This window comes from Urocampus carinirostris, chromosome 1 (assembly GCF_059441175.1).
Source record: "Urocampus carinirostris isolate Australia breed hairy pipefish chromosome 1, RoL_Ucar_1.0, whole genome shotgun sequence".
Taxonomy (NCBI): Eukaryota; Metazoa; Chordata; class Actinopteri; order Syngnathiformes; family Syngnathidae; genus Urocampus; species Urocampus carinirostris.
In genome coordinates this window covers 13,949,943-13,968,997 of record NC_142349.1, presented here as the reverse complement: position 1 = coordinate 13,968,997, position 19,055 = coordinate 13,949,943, and the positions used below count along the sequence as shown (strand labels likewise).

Genomic DNA, 19,055 nt, shown 5'->3' with positions numbered 1-19,055 from the left:
GGAGGCATGTAGGGAAGTGTTGCATCATTGGGGAAATATCCAGTTTGAATTAAACTGGAGCATACTCAAAGTATTGAAAAGGTGTGTGCAAACAAGGTTTAAAGGTGTTTTAGAAATAAATGTAAAAAATGCAAGCTATAATAAACAATGGAAAAACGTTTTAAGAAATGATTGAAACAATTTATATTTAAAGAACAAATCATTATATTGTATATAATTGTTCAGCCCTATACTAATGTGATACCCATCTCTTGGGTCGTCATTTTTACACACACCGGATACTGATACTATTTTTGGAATTACATATGGGCACTGGCCACAATGTGTACAGATACACCAAAATATGGATGATACCAACAAAATTGTTATCAGTTTCCCTTCCATAGTTTTAATATGAAAAGAATGAAGATGAAAAAAGGAGGAGAAATCTGTCATTTTGGACAAATTGTGTTTGGACAGTATTTGATTGTCGACCAACACAATTTTCTTTTGGAACCCTGTATTGAAAAAAGACAAAAGTAAACATGTTTCAGAATTACATTGATGAGTGGCCTGTAAATGGTCTGCATTGATACAGCGCTTTTCAAACCAATGAAGACCTCGCAAATCAGTTTACAATTCGCTTCACACTTTCCATTTTTTACACACACTATCTAACAGATAGCAGCTACCTGCTCATCAGGGATATTAGGGATTCAGTGTCGACACTTTGACATATAACATAGCAGAACCGGGAGTCGAATCTGCGACCACTTGATGCTAAGACAAGTGCTTTACCTCCTGAACTACTGCCTGGAAAACTCAGATCAGGAATGAATTAAGTCATGGATAGTTTTGGTCATCATCTCATTTTTAGTTATTATAGCCTAGAATGCATTTATTTTATTTCTTTTAAAAAAAAAATAAAAAATAAATTAGTCATTGTCAATAAAAGTTTAGTTGGGTTAAAACTTCTAAAATTGGCGTTCATTGTGATGCTAACTCACATGGCCAACGATGAATTTACTCATTGACTAAGATCAATATCGGATCTTGTCCAATTCAAACAGCTGCAGGAGTACGCACGCTCCAGTGGGTTCAAAGGTGCAAAACGGACTAGAATGTTTTGTTTTTGTTTTTAACTAATATAACTTTTAAGAGTTGTAGTGGGTGGCTGGGAAACAAAGGTGCAGAGATCATTTGCCTGACTATACTATATAGTTGTCGGCCTACACAGTTAAGAAAAATTCTTTATAGATAATAATAATCATAGTAATAATTAATACTAATTTTGATGACAATGATGTTGAGAATAAGCTAAATCAAAAGAATAATCAATGATTAATTTGTGTCAAAAGCGACAGATTTGTTAAATGATATATGCTGATATATGATATATGCTGATATATGATATATATATATATATATATATATATATATATATATATATATATATATATATATATATGTGTGTGTGTGTGTATGTATTTGTATTATCATTTAACAAATCTATATATCTATATATATATCTCATCTCATTCATTAGCTGCACCGCTTATCATCAGTAGGGTCGCAGGGATATATATATATATATATATATATATAAGCACCTGTCTTTCTGCCACTGTGCAAGAAAAACTATCCTACCGCTGTATGACAACACAAATACCATCTAGCTCATTGATATTTAAATAGTTGCCAGACATCTCTAAATACGGTAACAATATATAGATGTTATGACCACTCCAGTAATCATCTTTGCACTTCTTACATGTATCGTGACAGACATAATAATAATAATTTTGAAAAAAACAAAACAAAAAAACATTAGAATATTTGACATTATTGTTTGACTTACCACAGGCCACGAAGATGGTTGTCTCCTATACTCAGATATGTTCCACTCCTTAACAGACCTGCTGCTCTGAAAACAACCTGGCCCTGATCACAAATAAAACAAAGGAGATCATCGTGGACTTTGAGTTTAGGAGTGACCTGCCTCCTTAACAGCGAGTGTGTAGAAAGGGTCCACACATCTAGGTTCATGTGGGTCCTAATCGCCGGTGATCTCTCATGGACAGCCAGCACCAGAGCCATCCTAAAAAAGGGCCAGCAGCGTCTTCACTTCTCAAGAGTCCTCAGAAGGAACAACCTAGACATCTGCCGCTCATCAGATGAGAGCCTACTGACATGCTGCATTTCTCCCGGGTACGGGAGCTTCACTGAGGCAGGGAGGCTACAGAGGACTGTTAAAGCTGCACAGTGCATCATTTCACCCATAGTGACTCGGTCAAAAATCTAGGTGTTATATTTGATCCTAATCTGTCGTTTCAGTTACATGTGAAAAATATTACTAGAATAGCTTTCTACCACCTCCGTAATATTGCGAAGATTCGTTCAATGCTGTCCCAATCAGATGCAGAGATTTTAATTCATGCGTTTATTACTTCTCGGCTTGATTACTGTAATGTATTGCTTTCTGGTCTCCCGATGTCTAGCATTAAAAGTTTGCAGCTGGTTCAGAATGCGGCAGCTAGACTTTTGACTAAGACTAAAAAGTTTGGGCATATTACACCTGTATTGGCCAACTTGCACTGGCTCCCAGTCCACTTAAGATGTGACTTTAAGGTTCTCTTATTAACATATAAATGTTTGCATGGGCTTGCACCCTCTTATCTCTCCGATTTGATTTCCCCCTATGTTCCTTCACGGAGTCTGCGCTCGGAAAATGCTGGTCTACTTGTGACTCCGAGAGCCAAGAAGTCTGCGGGCTCGAGAGCGTTCTCCATCCGGGCCCCGGTGTTGTGGAACGCCCTGCCTCTGGAGATGAGATCTGCAACCTCAACGGAAGTTTTTGAATTGAGGCTTAAGACACACTTCTATTCCAAAGCATATGATTGATGCCCACCTCGTATTCTGTTTTGTCCTGTCTTTTTCTGAGGCCTGCCTGGCTGATACGAAAGAGAAGGATGATTTGGGATGGGTCAGCGGACCGGGGTCTGACCTGCAGCATGTCAACCCCTGCATTTACCAGCTGGCGTCGTCGTTGATGTCATGCTCTTTCCGGACATTTTCAACATCTTACCTAGTGTTTACTATTCTGTGTACAGTAATGCTAATTGTAATTCACCCTGTTCAATCCTGGAAGGGGGATTACCACATGTGAGGTCCTTTCTCAAGGTTTCTCTTTTCTCCTCACACTGAGGTTTTTGAGTTTTTCCTTGCCCGCATGCTGGTTTGCTAGTTTAAGATCAGGTAATTGTGTAATTTTGTAACTGTAATCCTGTGCAGTCCTTTGAGACATTTTTGTGATTAAGGGCTATATAAATAAATTTGACTTGACTTGACTTGACTTGACTTGACAATTTCCTGCCCTCTCCCCTCTTTGATGGACATCTACTCCATTTGGTGATTCAGCAGCACCCAAAACATCATAGAGGACATATTACAACGTATTACTTGTATAATGACAATAAAGGCCATTCAAGTTCAATTGTGACAACATGTCACTGGGTCAGCGAAAAGAAATACACACAAAAAACATCTTAGAGTGATTATTACCGAACCTCAACAAAATATGTCCAATGTTCAACGATGATTAATTATTCACTTACTGTTTAAAAAAAAAAAGTTTTTGGTCTTGTAATTTAGATGGTGATCATATTCAGATTCAAATGAGTGAGAATATAAGCACCTGTCAAACCGGCCTGACACTGTTTACAAGCCTTCCCACTGGTTCCCCTGAGGAGGATAAAGAGTACAAATACAGGTGCCTCAACTGCACTCTGGGGTTTTCTAAGAAAATTTCCTCCAGAGTGAAATGTGGTTTGTTGTGTGGTCGCTGCTGTGGGGGCTTTCCAGCGCCCAGCATCACCCTCAGCTTCGGCACGGCAGGACGGCCATCGTGCATCTTTTTGAGTGGCGCTGGGAGGACATAGCGGCTGAGTGCGAACGCTTTCTAGGGCCCAACGGTTTTGGGGGTGTTCAGGTACTGTGGTAAAGGTTTCCTACTTAGTGCAGAGCAGGAGTATTTTTGCAATAACGCCGCATTCGCAAATACTTTTTTCAGTATTCTATTTCTTATCTTAATTGTGCTTGGAGGTAATTATCGTGAATCACAGATTTAGTTTTCTTCTACTCTGCATGATTTTTAACTGCAGAGAGCCGCAATCAAATTGATTGTAAGAACTACTAGGGACATGTTTGCAATGTAAATGTGTTGTTGCCATGTTGGTTGATTTTATGGGGCCTTGGACTTTTTTTATCATACCTAATCCATGCCTTATTCATTTATTTAGTTCCCAAAGTTGGTCTCATTATGAGTGTAGATGTTTATTACTCAGTATCCGTTTATAAATCCTTACAGCCCTTTTGGAATGAGTGAGTTCACACGAGTACTCGCAGTTTTCTTTTATTCTAATGGTGAAAGTAAGAAAAGGACCGTTTCAAGTAAGGTCCAAATGCTAACCCAAACTCCAAAAAAGATTAAACAAAGAAGAGAGTGTCTAAGAAAGTCATGTTTTTGTAGACATAACACAAGTAGCTTGACAGAGGCTGGAGTGATAATTTCAGTAAAAAGATGGCATATTTTCAAGTTACGGACACTACCTTTAAAATAAAGTTACTGTAACTTTAAACGAAAGTTTTTTTACATCACTTTTATAGGCATTTTGAAGCAAAAAACAAAACAAAAAAACTATTCAATGAGTTTTGTCTCTGCCTCCCCTTCAAAATATAACAGAAATGCGTAAGGCTGCCGCATGACTAGATGTTTTTCTTTTCTTTTTTAAATGAAATCAGCAACTTTATCCTACATGGTCAGCACCTCGCGAATCGTTGTCGACGCCAACTCCTCTGGTTTGTCCTTCTCTTTGCTGCTTTTTCCTGAGAGGTTATTGCAGCAAAAGCTCTGTGTGAATTTTTCCGTGTCTTTGTGATCGGCACTCGCTGCTTCCCAACTGTACTTCTTTGTTTGGGCACTCAAACAAAATCGTGCTCGTGCTTTTCTTATGTTTCTTGCTTAGTTTCAATTGTCATTCTTTTTTTCTCAGACATCTTATCGTTTCTATTCCCAGAACTCATAACTAAGGTCACAAAAAGGAAATGCTCTAAAATGGATACACGATCTAAACGAACTTGCTGCGGAATACAGGTACTTTAAATGTAAAAACAAGGGCAAGGTGCATGCGCAAACTGGAGAAAACTGATAGCAGTGAGCAGTCACGATCGGTGAGCGGTCTCGATTGTTCTCTTGTGGTAGCCTCTGGGACAGTTTGTATGCTGTATTATTTTTCTAACAAGATTTTTGTTAAAATAAATATTTTTTGCAGATTTTTTGTGAATAGAGGTGCTTGTATTGAGAGGTACCGATACAGGTCTTTTGAAATAATATTTTGTCATAACTTAATAGGAACAACTTTTTACCTGGACGGACTCAATCTATCGGCCCTAAGGACCGTTTCAAAGGAAAATTTCCGACTTCATTTTCGATTTGGGTTTGGGGTTTTTCGATTGTTCTTTAATGATTATGATTTAAGGAGTATGATTTTTCTGCATATTCACTAAGGATCCCCAATGATTATCGACTCCATAGGTAACGGACCAATAATGGCCCAATATGCCGTCACAGTTCTAAGCCAGATTGATCTAATGGACCGGATATATACTCCCTTGGACCGCTACTTAATTATTGAATCTGAATTAAAAGGGAACCAGCACCCATCATCAAGTTGAAAAAGCCAAATAATAGAGCAGTACATTCGTGAATGACACACCACTATAAGCTACAGTACTTATAAAAGAAAAGCAGTGCATTCATTAACAACATGTGTGCACACAGAGACTGAAAATGAAAATGTTTGCAAATTAAATGAAATAATTCCTGTCAGCCTCAGTCAATTGCTCCCCTATTAATGGTTGCAATTCCTCTTCTTAGGCTATAATAAACCTTACAGATAAAACGTGACACCAATTTATTTAAGCGCGAATTTGTGAAATATGAGCGAAAACTAAATGCCAGATCGGGGACAATATTAGCAATCTACGATAATGTTGTCGTCTACTACCGGTGACGATACTATCAGGATTAGAGTTGAAAAGGGCAAAATGAGATTAGTCCATCAAATAATGAGTTTCTTATTTTTTATTTTCCAGTACAAAATTTTTATACGGTCTACACACTTCTAAAATCTATACAAGACAGGGAAAATTTATAAATTGACAGGTACAGTATGCGCAATATATTCCACACTGTGAACAGAATGCTATATGACTAAGTAGAGTGATTATTGTAAATAACTGGCATGTGTTGCTGTAGGGTAGTAGAGATAGAGAAATAGAAAAGGGGGAGAGAGCGAATCAGCTGTTTTTGTTAGACTTGTCACAGTTCAAATAAGTGTGAGCTAACTTTCGTGTCCCGTGTCACAACTCAAATAAATGTTAGCTAACTGTATGCGTCCCATTTTTTGCAATAAGCATGAGCTAGTTGGTTTCTCAATTTGTGTGAGGATATTTTGTGTTTCTGGAACTGGCAGTTGTTTTCATAGTCTAGTGCACATGTGTCAAACTCCCGGCCCGCGGGCCACGTCCGGCCCGCTGTGTGATTATTTTAAATTATTGTTATTACTGGCCCATCCTCCATCTCGTTCAAAAATTGAACCATCACTCCTATTCAGATACACGCAAAGCCAAAACCAAAACTGAATCAAACAGCAGTACTTTTCAGAATATATAGGGCACGTTTTACTACGAATTGCATTCAAGGTGCCACACAAAATAAAAGTCGTTTTGGCTGTACAACGCTAAAGAATCCTTTATATAAAAGCTCACAATATAATCTGTGTTCAGTGTTCAAATACTTTTTGATGAATCCATGGAACAAATTGTAAATACGCGAAAACACCGGAAGGTAACTTTAAGTTATTTGATTGGGTGAGTGGGAGGGATGGGTGGAGCTGTGCAAAAAGTGCAAGCACTCCCTCCCATCTCTCGCCCTACCCCGTCTGCGCCAAAAGTAAGCACATCAGGCTCCCTGTTCTCAGAATGTTGGGACGTTTTTACAAAATAAATGCTTGCATCTGGTTTTGAAACCAATATGTAGGAAAAATCGGGTCGAAATGAGTTTAACCGATCTTGAGTAATTGCAAGAAAGAGTTTAGAGTTGTATGTTTGTTGATTTTAGGACACGGGCTCTGGCATTATTCTCTTTTCATAATTTTTATCAAATCATCAAACATAAATGTGCTGAAGACTAAGCTTTTGTCTGGGGCGCGGGTTTAGCAATTTAGTAAATTTGTCTCATAATATATGGTGTAGCTCTTTCCCAAAATAAAATTTATATATTTTGCTTTTATGGCTCTTTGAGTCAAAAAGGTTCCCGACCCCTGCTATATACTATATTTATATATATATATATATATATATATATATATATATATATATATATATATATATATATATATATATATATATATATATATATACTATACCCTTTTCGCCACGCTGAAAACACAATACTGCAAAGAACTACACAGTGTCCGGCTGCGATCAGAGCAAATGATCAAATCAGAGTCATAAGAGCAAAGAAAATGGAATGATTAGAATTGTTATCTCTGAAAAATACATGTTTTATGTATATTTCCAGGTTTTGTGGCATTTTCATATTTCTACTTTTGACAGGAGATATATTAAGGAGAGCAAAATCTTTGGGATATTTAAGGGTTTTTTTTATATACACATTGACATAGGAGCAAAGGAATTTGAATGTTATTTTAATATTAAGTTGTTTGAGTTAAGTTCTAAGTTGCATGATTTAACAAGCTATTTTTATTTAGAGCAAAATAATAAATACTGTATAAGTGATTTAAGGTTTAAATTTAATATTCTTGTCTGTTTTTTTCATATTTATGTTCCAAAAACATTCAGTTTAAGTGTGTTCAATAAATGTTTATCCTGGTTGGCCCGCGACCTTAAGTGTGTTTTGAATTTTGGGCCCTTGTGCAATTGAGTTTGACATCCCTGGTCTAGTGGTTGTCACACTTGAATTACACGCTGTAGGTCCCTGGTTCAAAACCAAATGGAAGCATGTACTGGTTTTCAGTTTTGGTTTAAAACATTTTTTTTTTACAGCGATTCTAAACTAACTGCTTTGAGTTTGGCCCTTTCACATTGCTGCAGCAGTCAGCTGTTCTATACTGTAGTGGTTCACATTCAGCTCAAATGCAAAAGGTCCCTGATTCAATTCCAGGTTGAACCAAACACCACTGGTGTCACCTTTTACCTGAACAAAATGTGTCTTTTGTTAGTTTTTCAAACTACCCAATTACTTTGTGTGTGGAGCTTTCGTAGTGAAGCAACAGTCAGCTGTTTCCAAACTCAGGTGATTATCACATTCGCCTCACATGCATAAAGTCCCTGCTTCGGCACTAGGTGGCAGCATTCAGGTTTGGTTTCACATTTGAACTGAAAAAACAATTTTTTTGTAACGATTCTTAACTACCCGATTACGAAATATTATCTATTAGCATAGCTCAGCACAAGGCAAAATGGGGGGCACCTTGCCTTAAATCAACACCTACCTTTAAAAACAGGAGCAAACTACAAGTTAGATGTATGCTAAAAATAATAGTAAGGATATTTGAACTTGTCAAACAACCAATAGAGCCCAATGGATCGCTGTAAATGGTATTGTGGGATGATTTCTGTCTCACAAAACAAAATTAAATGTGTGGTATTTTCAGTTTAGTAATAAATTCTAAACTTTCCTTTTGAACAAAACATGGGAGACAAAGAGTGATGTATGAGAGACTGTTGATAATAGGTGAGCCCTTACTTAGAATCAAAGTTACTTTAACTTCTAATAAAAGTACACAAACACATTTTTACAACATTCTACTTTTATTTTCTTTCTTTTATTTGAACGAAGCGAGGTGCTTCATGAACTTTTCTGCGGCTTTGTTATCCGCACTTGCTGCTTCCCCTTCACCAAACCAGAGTTCAAGACAATATTTTGGAATTCCTAAAACCAGCAATACCTGTGCTTGAAATCCATTTTTTGTTGTACCGACAATAATTCTTCCTTTGATGACGCTGCCTCAAGTTTTTGATAATTGTAGATAAACAGCAACTTCTGCTCTCTGTGTTCTCTGTGTTTCTATCTCACACTAGCTCCTTGTCACGTATCTCGTCATGAATAGTGGTTCCCAGTTTGAAAGAAAAGTCATATTCTTTCTTCGTTTTATAGCCTTGATGTCATATTTCTGTGTCAATAGCCTACAGATAGGAAAGGTTGACTGATCATACTCCTTAGCTAGGTCTCTCACAGGAACACCGTTATTTACTGCTTCACGGACGATTATTTCCTGCTTTGTTTCAATGAAATAATATGGACACGTGTGCGGGGTCAGGCGGCTGATGGTAGGAAGTGCCTGCCTTAACTGGGATAAGCGGGAGCTGACGCTGAGCAGTCTCGATCGCTCTCTTGTGGTAGCCTCTCGGACTGTTGGATTTACCATTGTACGTAGCGCAAGATTTTTGTTCCAAATGAAACTTGTATGAAAAGATTCTCATGTCTAGAGGTGCTTGCATGAAGAGGTACCACTGTGCTGTGCACTAAATTGCTAATTTGCACAAAGCTTAACAGTTTAATTGTGCCTGTAGGAACTGTCAGCATTTGCAAGCTGTGTTTTTTTTTCAGATCTCGCCTCCTAACGAGCACATTGTGCTGAACAGTCCCTGGAGGCCATGGTGGCAGAGATACCAGCCGGTAGGGTATAACCTGTGCTCCAGGTCCGGGACTGAGCAGGAGTTGCGTGATATGGTGACCAGGTGCAACAACGTCGGGGTCAACATATACGTGGACGCCGTCATCAACCACATGTGTGCCTCGGTCGGTGGTGAGGGGAACCACTCGTCATGTGGGACCTGGTTCAGCGCAACCACAAAGAACTTCCCTGATGTCCCCTACAGCGCCTGGGACTTCAACGACCACAAATGCAAGACGAACAGCGGCGAAATTGAGAACTATAGAGACGCCAATCAGGTTTGGGCTATTAAACTTTCTAGCAGGTTTTATGCAAATCTGAAAGTTTATATTTTAATTTGCATGAACATAGATTTAAAAATTGTCAAGGACCCAGACTGGGTGGTGCAGAAACATAGATCAACAGCAATCTTCATTTTGTGCAGTGTTCGGGACATGGGGAGTCAGGTATTGAGATAACTGTGTCTAGAACAAAGAGGTAGCAGTCATGGTCCATGGGGCGGGCAGGGGCTCAGTGAGCCAACAGACCAAGAATTGACCTATGGCCAAACCCTGCTCTCATACGCGATGAGCCAATTACAGTGCGCATAGAAGACTCAGTACACTCGGAAAAGCTCTGCTTGCATGTCCGTTTAATCGCATTGCAGTTTGTCCGATTTCGTTTGTTATTTTGTGTTTTTTCCTACACTTTAAACGTGTACCCGATCTAGCCACGTCTAAATCCAGATAAGTGTCTACTTTAGACAACGTTATGTTTCTTTGTATTCAAGGCAACATATTGTAACGTTGCTGGAGAGAAATATAAAGTTTTTTATAACGTTCACATCTCTAAGGTCAGGCTGACTCTGGCTATCATTAGCTATTGGCTGTGTTATACAATATATTTGTTTACTGGGAGTTCAGTGGCCGGTTTTTGGCTAGTTTTTGTATGTTGGTAAACACATGTGATTCTTTAAGATGTGATCTTTCTGGGGCCCAAAAAGCATCAATTGCTTCCTGCGAAATGTCTAATACTGTGACACTTGCCGTAGTGCACTTCACAGAATGTTGAATGTTTGTCCAAATGAGTAAAGTGGTCGGGGCTTAGCCATAGGTCGATTGCGCAAGCAGTACTCTTGATATGAAGGCCAGGCAAGGAGTCAATACACTGTAGAGGTAAAATCTTGGGCAGGCATGAAATGTCAATTATTTAGGTGGGCTGGGCTCAGCCGGGCTTCGGTCTTGAAAGGTGTAAAAGTTTAAACAGTCTTGTTGAACTTGGATTTCATTACAAAAGTCAGGCTTTAATTTATTATCATAAATCACCTCTTCTCATCCCAAGTCCTCACAAATAAAACATAAAATTTCGGTTTGCATAGGGCTCGGTCCTTGATGTCAAGTTTATTCGTTGGTCTTGGGCTGGGTCGGGCTTATCCTTCATGTAAGGTAGGATGCCTCAAAACCTAAGCAAGTGTTATAAGAATACATTTTCTAGTGGGTTTCTGTTAGCGTTCCTAAGAAAAATCAGCCCAAAAAAATCCAGTTGCTTTTCTCAAATGTGAAAAGAATACACTACCAAACCTTACTCCAATCAAAGACGTACACCTCTAAAACTCCCTTTTTCTTATTTTCCTTTTCTTTTTTGCAAAACTAAACTGCCCCCCTGCAAAAAAACATTCTCTACGGATTATCGTTCGAGCATGAGACTCGTGTTTGGCATTGCTGTTCCTGGTACCTAAACTTAGCAAAGTTATCCGCAGTAGCTCAGAAGGTAGAGCGCACATCTTGGGATCAAGGGAACCCAGTTCGAATCCCGGCTCGTCCGTGTTACATGTAGAAGTGTCCTTGGGTAAGACACTGAACCCCTAATATCCTTTTTTTTACAATGTCATTTCAATCATATATTAAAGACAATTATATTTAAAAATAGCAATACTGTACTACCTGCCACTCAATATTTACAATATTATGTGTTTTTCCTCAATTCTATTCTATTCTATTAGTTGTTTTTTTCTTGGAAAATAAAATATATTGGATTAGGAAAAATATTTACAATAAAAAACAATTTAAGACTAGATTTATATGTTTTATTAATTATATTAAGAAAAAAATACTTTAATATGAGCACAAATATCGGCCAGAGGGACATTTTTTTACAGCATTATTAGATGTATTTTGCATTACAAGGAAAGTAATAGGTTTCACATTAGGGGATGTTTAAATGGTGGTCTGTGCAGCCCTTTGAGAATTTTTGTGATAAAGGGCATCACAAAAAGCATTACTTGACTTGACTTGCTGGGTTTTTTTTTCTTCATGGAGAATCTGCACAGCATGCACTTAGTTTTACTCAAGTACTTATTTGAAAGACTGCTTTTCAATTCGACTCAAGTAATTATTTGGGTGAATACTTTTTACTTCTACTTGAGTGATATTATTCTGAAGTAACTGTACTTTTATTTGAGTAACACACTTCGGCGCTTTACCTAAGCGCTCCGGAGCCCAAGTGTACACTCCGCCGCTGCTCTTTGGGGCTGCGCTTACCTCGGCGCAAAAGTGCACATTTGATTCGAGTAACCGAGAACTGTTATGCACTCTACCGTAAAGCTTATTATGCAGAAATAAGCTTTATGGTAGCGTGCATAACTGTTTCAATACGAGCGATTTGAATAGAAAAAGGCAAAATAAACATGTTACCTGCTCAAAAGTGCTTTATATACGGCATGCATTACCATTCGATTACATTCACAACAAATACAAAGACGGAATGGTTTAAGTTGTATTACATTCCCATCAAATGCAAGACGAAGTGGTTTTGGTTATATGTTCGCATTTAAATTCCCTAAAAGTGATATAAAAGTTAGATAAAACGAGGTAAAAGCTGTTGTAGTAGCGAGGGGATGCAAATCTCGGCAAGGATGCATTTCTCGGCATAACGCCGGCTCGGCAGCTTTTATACCTGTGGTCCACACGAGAAAATGACGCGGAAATGACGCGATGAGGAAGCGGAACAGTCGCCGGCGTCTGTTTTGCGGGCATACCACCGATGAACAGCGGGTTGGACAATTTTGCGCATTTTCCATCGCGGGCAACCACGGGCAAAAAAAAAAAACGCAAAATTTTACCCGCGATACAGACGCAAACGGCTGTGTGACCGGGCCCTAACCTACCCGACTGCCTGCAACAGATGCTGTTGATATTCAATATCATTCTGGCCTGGGAGAGTGAAATGTTTTTATGAGAAAAACAAAAAGACCAATAGTGCTGCATCAGCTTTTTGGGCATTTTCCACATCAAGGGGTAACCTACCTGGCTGTGAAAGATGGTGGTCATATTAAACTCCTCCGTGCTTTACTTGAGTTTACACACAAACGGACAATAAAAACAGAATAACAAATAAATCAACAAACAAATCTTACACGAAAATATTGTCACCACCCTTGCTTTATTCGTTGGTGTTAAATGCCTGAATTAATGCTAAAATTTTTCAATTTATTTTTCACACATTTTTCTGCAGGTGCGTGACTGTCGCCTGGTGGGCCTGCTGGATCTTGCCCTGGAAAAGAACTACGTGCGGGACAAGGTAGCGGAGTTCATGAATGCGTTGATTGACATGGGTGTGGCAGGGTTTCGGGTGGATGCCTGCAAACACATGTGGCCCGGCGACCTGGCTGCTGTCTACAGCCGTCTGCACAACCTCAGCAACAAGTGGTTTTCTGAAGGCTCCAGGCCTTTCATTTTCCAGGAGGTACTTTAAACTTCGCCAAGATGATATAAAGATTTTACACTAAAAATTGCATTTTTCAGATAAAAATTACAAATTTCAAAATGTTAACACCTTAACTGAATGTTGGCTAACAAAGTTGTGTCTTCATTATGCCACCAGTCACTGAAATACATCACACCACATACAGTATCATTGGAAAGCTTAGACTCTTGGGATTTAAGATATTTCAAAATATAATCGTCACAGAAACATCCCGATGAGCCTGAAACATTTTAAGCAAAAAATTGACCCACAAACTGGGTTTTTCTAAATAAATCCTTAATTACAACCACATTTTCCCTTGACACTTTTGAAGCTACTGTGCCATTTAGCAGTTCAGTACAGTTTGTTATTCAATCAATGTAAATAGTTGTTACCAATTTTCAACACATTTTAATGTATTTAGAAAGAGGCAACCTGAGTAAATCAAGTTTTTGTTCAAACAAGGAGTCAACAAAATGATTGACAAATGTACAACTAAGAAACATTTAACACAATTGCTCAAGTCAACAAAACATTCAAGTAATATAGAAGGCTTAGTCCTAAAACAGTACACTTCATACAAAGTATCAATCCCCTCCATGACCTCTTAGGTTATTGACCTTGGAGGCGAGGCTATTTCAAGTAATGAATACTACCACCTGGGTCGTGTGACGGAGTTCAAATACAGCGCAAAGCTCGGAACAGTCTTCCGGAAATGGCACGGCGAGAAGTTATGCTACACCAGGTACACCGCAGTCAATGAGGTTTGGACCTACACGTCCCACAAAATATGCAATACATAAGCATTTGGTCTATGATAATGCTACTCACTTTTTTACACGCTCGATTAGCGTCACAATTCAGGTTTCTGAAGAAATAGATGATTAAAATACAGAAGTGAAAATACTGCGATCATTACACAATTAATCAATTTTGAAGAGTGACTCATAAACATTCTCACACCAATACACACTGTTTTTACATTTATCATGAAATAATGGTTTCACTTTCATGTCAGCATACTTGCAGCGGCATCTTGAGTATTGATGTAACATAACTGCAACTGCAGCTTTTTTGCTGAAGGCACAGAAAAAAAAACATACTGTAGAGAAGCTCATGCAATTTTGTAGGGTAAGTTGGAGAGCGTTAGTTTGTTAATGTCTTTTTTTTAATGTCAAAGACTAAAGCCCCCTTTTCCACTATCCTCTTCTGGCTTTTCTCCGCGTACCTTCTCCATTATAGGTCGGGGCTGCATCTTGACGTCATTACAGCGCTGATTTAATGCTCAAATCTTCGCCGCAAACCAGAAGCACACTAACACCCAGACAGACGACACCGGGTCAGCAGTGCCCCAATGTAGCGCAAAAAATCAGTGATTGGCAGTGAAGCACGTGGCGTTTTAAGTTCCCGGTCCGGGTATAAAACCTCAACAAAGAGGGTACCTAAGAACTGTCTACTTTTTCACAATGAAAAAAAGGCCAGGCGAGGTGAGGAATGCCAGAATCGTGTCGTGGAAAAGGGGCATAAGCTTCTTTGCAAAAAAAGGACGATCGGGGAGAAGAAATAACACTAACAAAGTAAAATATGAGAACAATTGTCTCAGTTTGATAGAACTATCCTGAATGTTTTTACAGAAACAAGATGTTCAGTTAACAGGGCAGTGTAAAAAGAATGTGTTTGCGAAAAAAAAAATAAAAAAAAAAAAACACACACTAAATGACTGACATCCTGATTTTTGTTGTTGGGATTACCTGTAAACTCTTTAAATCTAATTTACATATTTCATATACAGAAACTGGGGAGAGGGTTGGGGTTTTATGCCCAATGGCAATTCCGTTGTGTTCGTTGACAACCATGACAACCAGAGAGGCCATGGCGCAGGCGGTGCATCAATCATCACCTTTTGGGATCCAAAACTCTACAAGATGGCCATGGGGTACATGCTAGCTCACCCCTATGGCATTACCAGGATCATGTCAAGTTTCCGCTGGAATCGCCACATTGTCAATGGAAAGGTTCACTACAATCTTTTCGCCTCTTTGCTGTAAATTCATCCCTCATTTGATTTATTCTGTACCCTCACGTTCTTTTTCAGGATCAGAATGATTGGATGGGACCTCCAAGTCATAGCAACGGAAGCACCAAGCCTGTTCCTATAAACCCTGATCAGACATGCGGGGATGGATGGGTTTGTGAGCACAGATGGCGTCAAATCAAGTGAGCATATCCCGGATTTTAGCTTTTGTCTTCAAGTCAACGGATAGTTTCCTTTAGAAGCAAGACACATATTGGTTAATGACTTTTCTATGTCAAATCCCTTTAGGAATATGGTCATATTCCGCAATGTGGTCAATGGGCAGCCTCATACAAACTGGTGGGACAACCAGAGTAATCAAGTTGCCTTTGGCCGTGGAAATCGCGGTTTTATTGTCTTTAACAATGACAACTGGTGAGCAACTAAAATAAAAGACGTAATTTGTGTTTGTCTTGCTTGTCTCTCTCTATAAGTGATAGATTCCAAGTGGCATTAGATTTGATTTCAAAGTGTGTAATCTAACAAAGAACAAAATGGATGTTCTACTCTCCATTTGATCTATTTGAAGTACATGAGGGACTTGAACTGAACAACTGCCAAACACTTAAGCCAACAGCTTTTTTCTTTTATGTTTAGGGACTTAGACGTGACCCTCAACACTGGCATGCCCAGCGGCATTTATTGTGACATCATATCTGGCCAAAAGGAGGGTGACAGTTGCACGGGAAAGCAGATCCACGTCGGTGATGATGGCCGTGCCCGGTTCCGGATCAGCTCCTGGGAAGAAGACCCCTTTGTGGCAATCCACGCTGAATCCAAACTGTAAACAAAACTGACATTAAAAGGGATTTGTGGTGAAAGGCTCTTCTCTGCTTTCTCTTTTTTTCACTCTGGTGCCTTCATGTCATTTTCGCATGGTAGCGGAGGTGTTTGCAGTTACAGGAATGACGTGCCAGTCCGGTGCTTTTTGGTGTTGCTTTACTGTTCTTTTGGTGTATTCAATGGGTTCGTTGGTTTCATGTCAAGAGTCATGTAAAATGGATGTATTCCATGGTTGTAGAAAACGTATTATTCTTTGAGTGGACGGCTTGGGAAGGTGTATTTTTCGGGAGCAGTGTATTGGCTGCTATTTTATCTGTTGTTATTGAATATACACATACACAGTATGACATCAGGTCCAAGAAGAACCCGGTACTATCAATCTTCACTGGAATGCAACCTTGTCCCTATGGCGCTCTGGAAACCCAAAGGTGTGTCTGATAGGCTATTTTCTTCACATAACAAAGATAGTGGGATAAAAAAATACAAATCGATTAGAGGGGGGATATTTTAAAACGTTTATTTTTTCTCTCAGACATTTCCTTGAACAGGTGAATGTCCTGGGTGACCTCAAGATGGCCTGGCCGTGTCCTCTCTGCGCATCTCTCACTCACAGAGGAAATCTTGCCATCACTGTGTCATAACTGAAAGACCAGCGATTGTATCTCTGCATCCCCCCAAGCACCTACTGCCAGTGACATCCGGCCCTTTACATCTTTTTCTATTTTCCCTGGATTATGTGGCAGAGTCCACTATTTAAACAACAAAAAGCCAAAGCTTTTCCACAAGCTTCATCTCATCTCAATTGTCATGGAAACATGACAGGAGCAGGAGAAAGTGACTATGTTCAACATTATGGTCCTCAGGGAGACTGAAGTCAAATGTACCTTTTCGAGTAAAAAATAGTTTATACATGTTAGACAGAAAGGCAAATAAATGATTTCAAAATACAACTAGTCAGTACGAGAGCTGCTTAAATAAGAATCTGAATGACAAATGAGGAGATATCATTGGTTTCGAGAGACAAATGTATTGCGAGCCTTCAGTCTCCGTCAGTCTTTGACATTGTATACCAAGCCAGATGAAGACCTACAGAAATGTCAAACACACATCAGATATTTTATGCTATCAATAAATGTGCTCCAAAAGCTGACAAATGAGAGTCAGCAATATATCATCAGGCATTTGGACCGTCAGAAAATCCCCAAAATATAAACCCAACAACCTCCCAACACATAATGATACAATGTATATTGTGATGCACATTACTCACGATAAATGAGCTTTAAGTTTTTACGTATCCAGATAATTTACACTCCAAAGATGTCTTTTTTAATTAGATCAATTACATGCATCCCCAAATAATCTTTTTATTATTCTTTGGTTTAATCATTTCTAATCTTAACGGCACATTTGGATTATGACCTGTGATCTTCAGTACAGATTTTTTCGAGAAGCCCGTCGTAATATATTGGGTATCATTATCAATACTTGAACGATTTTGGTTCAGTTAAAAACTTCCTGTGATTATAGGCTAAACATGACTTGACAGTGCCCAGTTTCAGAAAATAACTCACAAATGATCAGTTTTTTCTTAGGTCAAGTATGTTTTTAAACCTTATTATTAATATGTTTGAATAGATTTCCGAAAATGTTATCTTGGAGTAAATATTAGAGATAATTGCTAACTTTTTCCTATGGATAAACAATAAACATTTTGTTTTTAGAGACCCATGAGGGGCTAAGTCAGTGCTGGTCCGATTTACAGCAGCTGGTATGCCCCGGTGGTCTTCCATCCACGTATTAACCAGGCACGACTCGCCTAATTTCCAAGATTGAGCATTTTCATTGAGATTGGCTGTAAACAAGTTCAGGTCATGCTATTTGCACACAAAATCCCATTATTTTTATGTTTGTCTTTATTTTTATTATTTTTTTTCAACAAAAATAGCATCATACAGCTCTGGTAGACATGTCGCCAAAGTTTTGGAAAGACTATAGCTTGAGTTAATCAAATAATCAATCAATCAATCATTTAGGCAATCAAACAATCAATACTCTGCCATAATAACTAATATGGCTATTATAACAAGATATTGTTGTGAGCACCATAAAACAGACATCAATATATTGGAGAAAGTATTTATTTGTATGATTATGGGTGTGTTTTTTAATTAATTATATGTAGCTTCTAAGCATTATACAAGTGCTTCCACTGTATCACACACGTTTTCTTAAAAAATACATCACTCATTTTTATCAGGTGACATCTTAGCTGTACACAGTACAAGTTATTTTAAGACAATTAAAAATATATATGATGCTTGGAAACTACATTGCTCAAACACATTTAGCATTTTGACTCTAGGACTACAAAACATAAAATAAATATACTAACCTCTGTGTATGCCTGCTAAAGAAAGTAAATCATTTAAGACATGTGTTTGCAGACTCTGCCTGCAGTTGTCAATCTCAATCAACAGGCTTACACATATATGTCAATCTTCAAGTATAAAAACACACATGCAGGCGTGCGACAAAAAAAACAAAACTTCTATAAACAAAACAAAATTCAGTGCACTCAGTCCCTCCCATACAATCTCAACAGGCCCGACATATACAGAGAAATGCAGCTGATTATGACTGCTCTCCAATGCCTCACACACATTATGTAGGGGTTAGAGAGGAGACCTCCAAGTTGTGCTACGACTTTATCAACCTATTCCACAAATTGAACA

The 19,055-nt window shown here is 38.6% G+C and overlaps 1 protein-coding gene across 1 annotated transcript; it reads left to right on the top strand.

The window, feature by feature from the left end:
* Positions 1–3,752: 3,752 nt before the first annotated feature.
* On the top strand, positions 3,753–16,358 carry LOC148373627 (alpha-amylase-like). Its single transcript, XM_088327420.1, has 8 exons — positions 3,753–3,967; positions 9,674–10,018; positions 13,233–13,463; positions 14,075–14,208; positions 15,256–15,478; positions 15,559–15,680; positions 15,787–15,912; positions 16,135–16,358. The coding sequence occupies exons 1-8, from the start codon at positions 3,800–3,802 to the stop codon at positions 16,322–16,324; spliced, it is 1,539 nt and encodes a 512-aa protein (XP_088183546.1). The 5' UTR covers positions 3,753–3,799; the 3' UTR covers positions 16,325–16,358.
* The last annotated feature ends 2,697 nt before the right edge of the window (positions 16,359–19,055 follow it).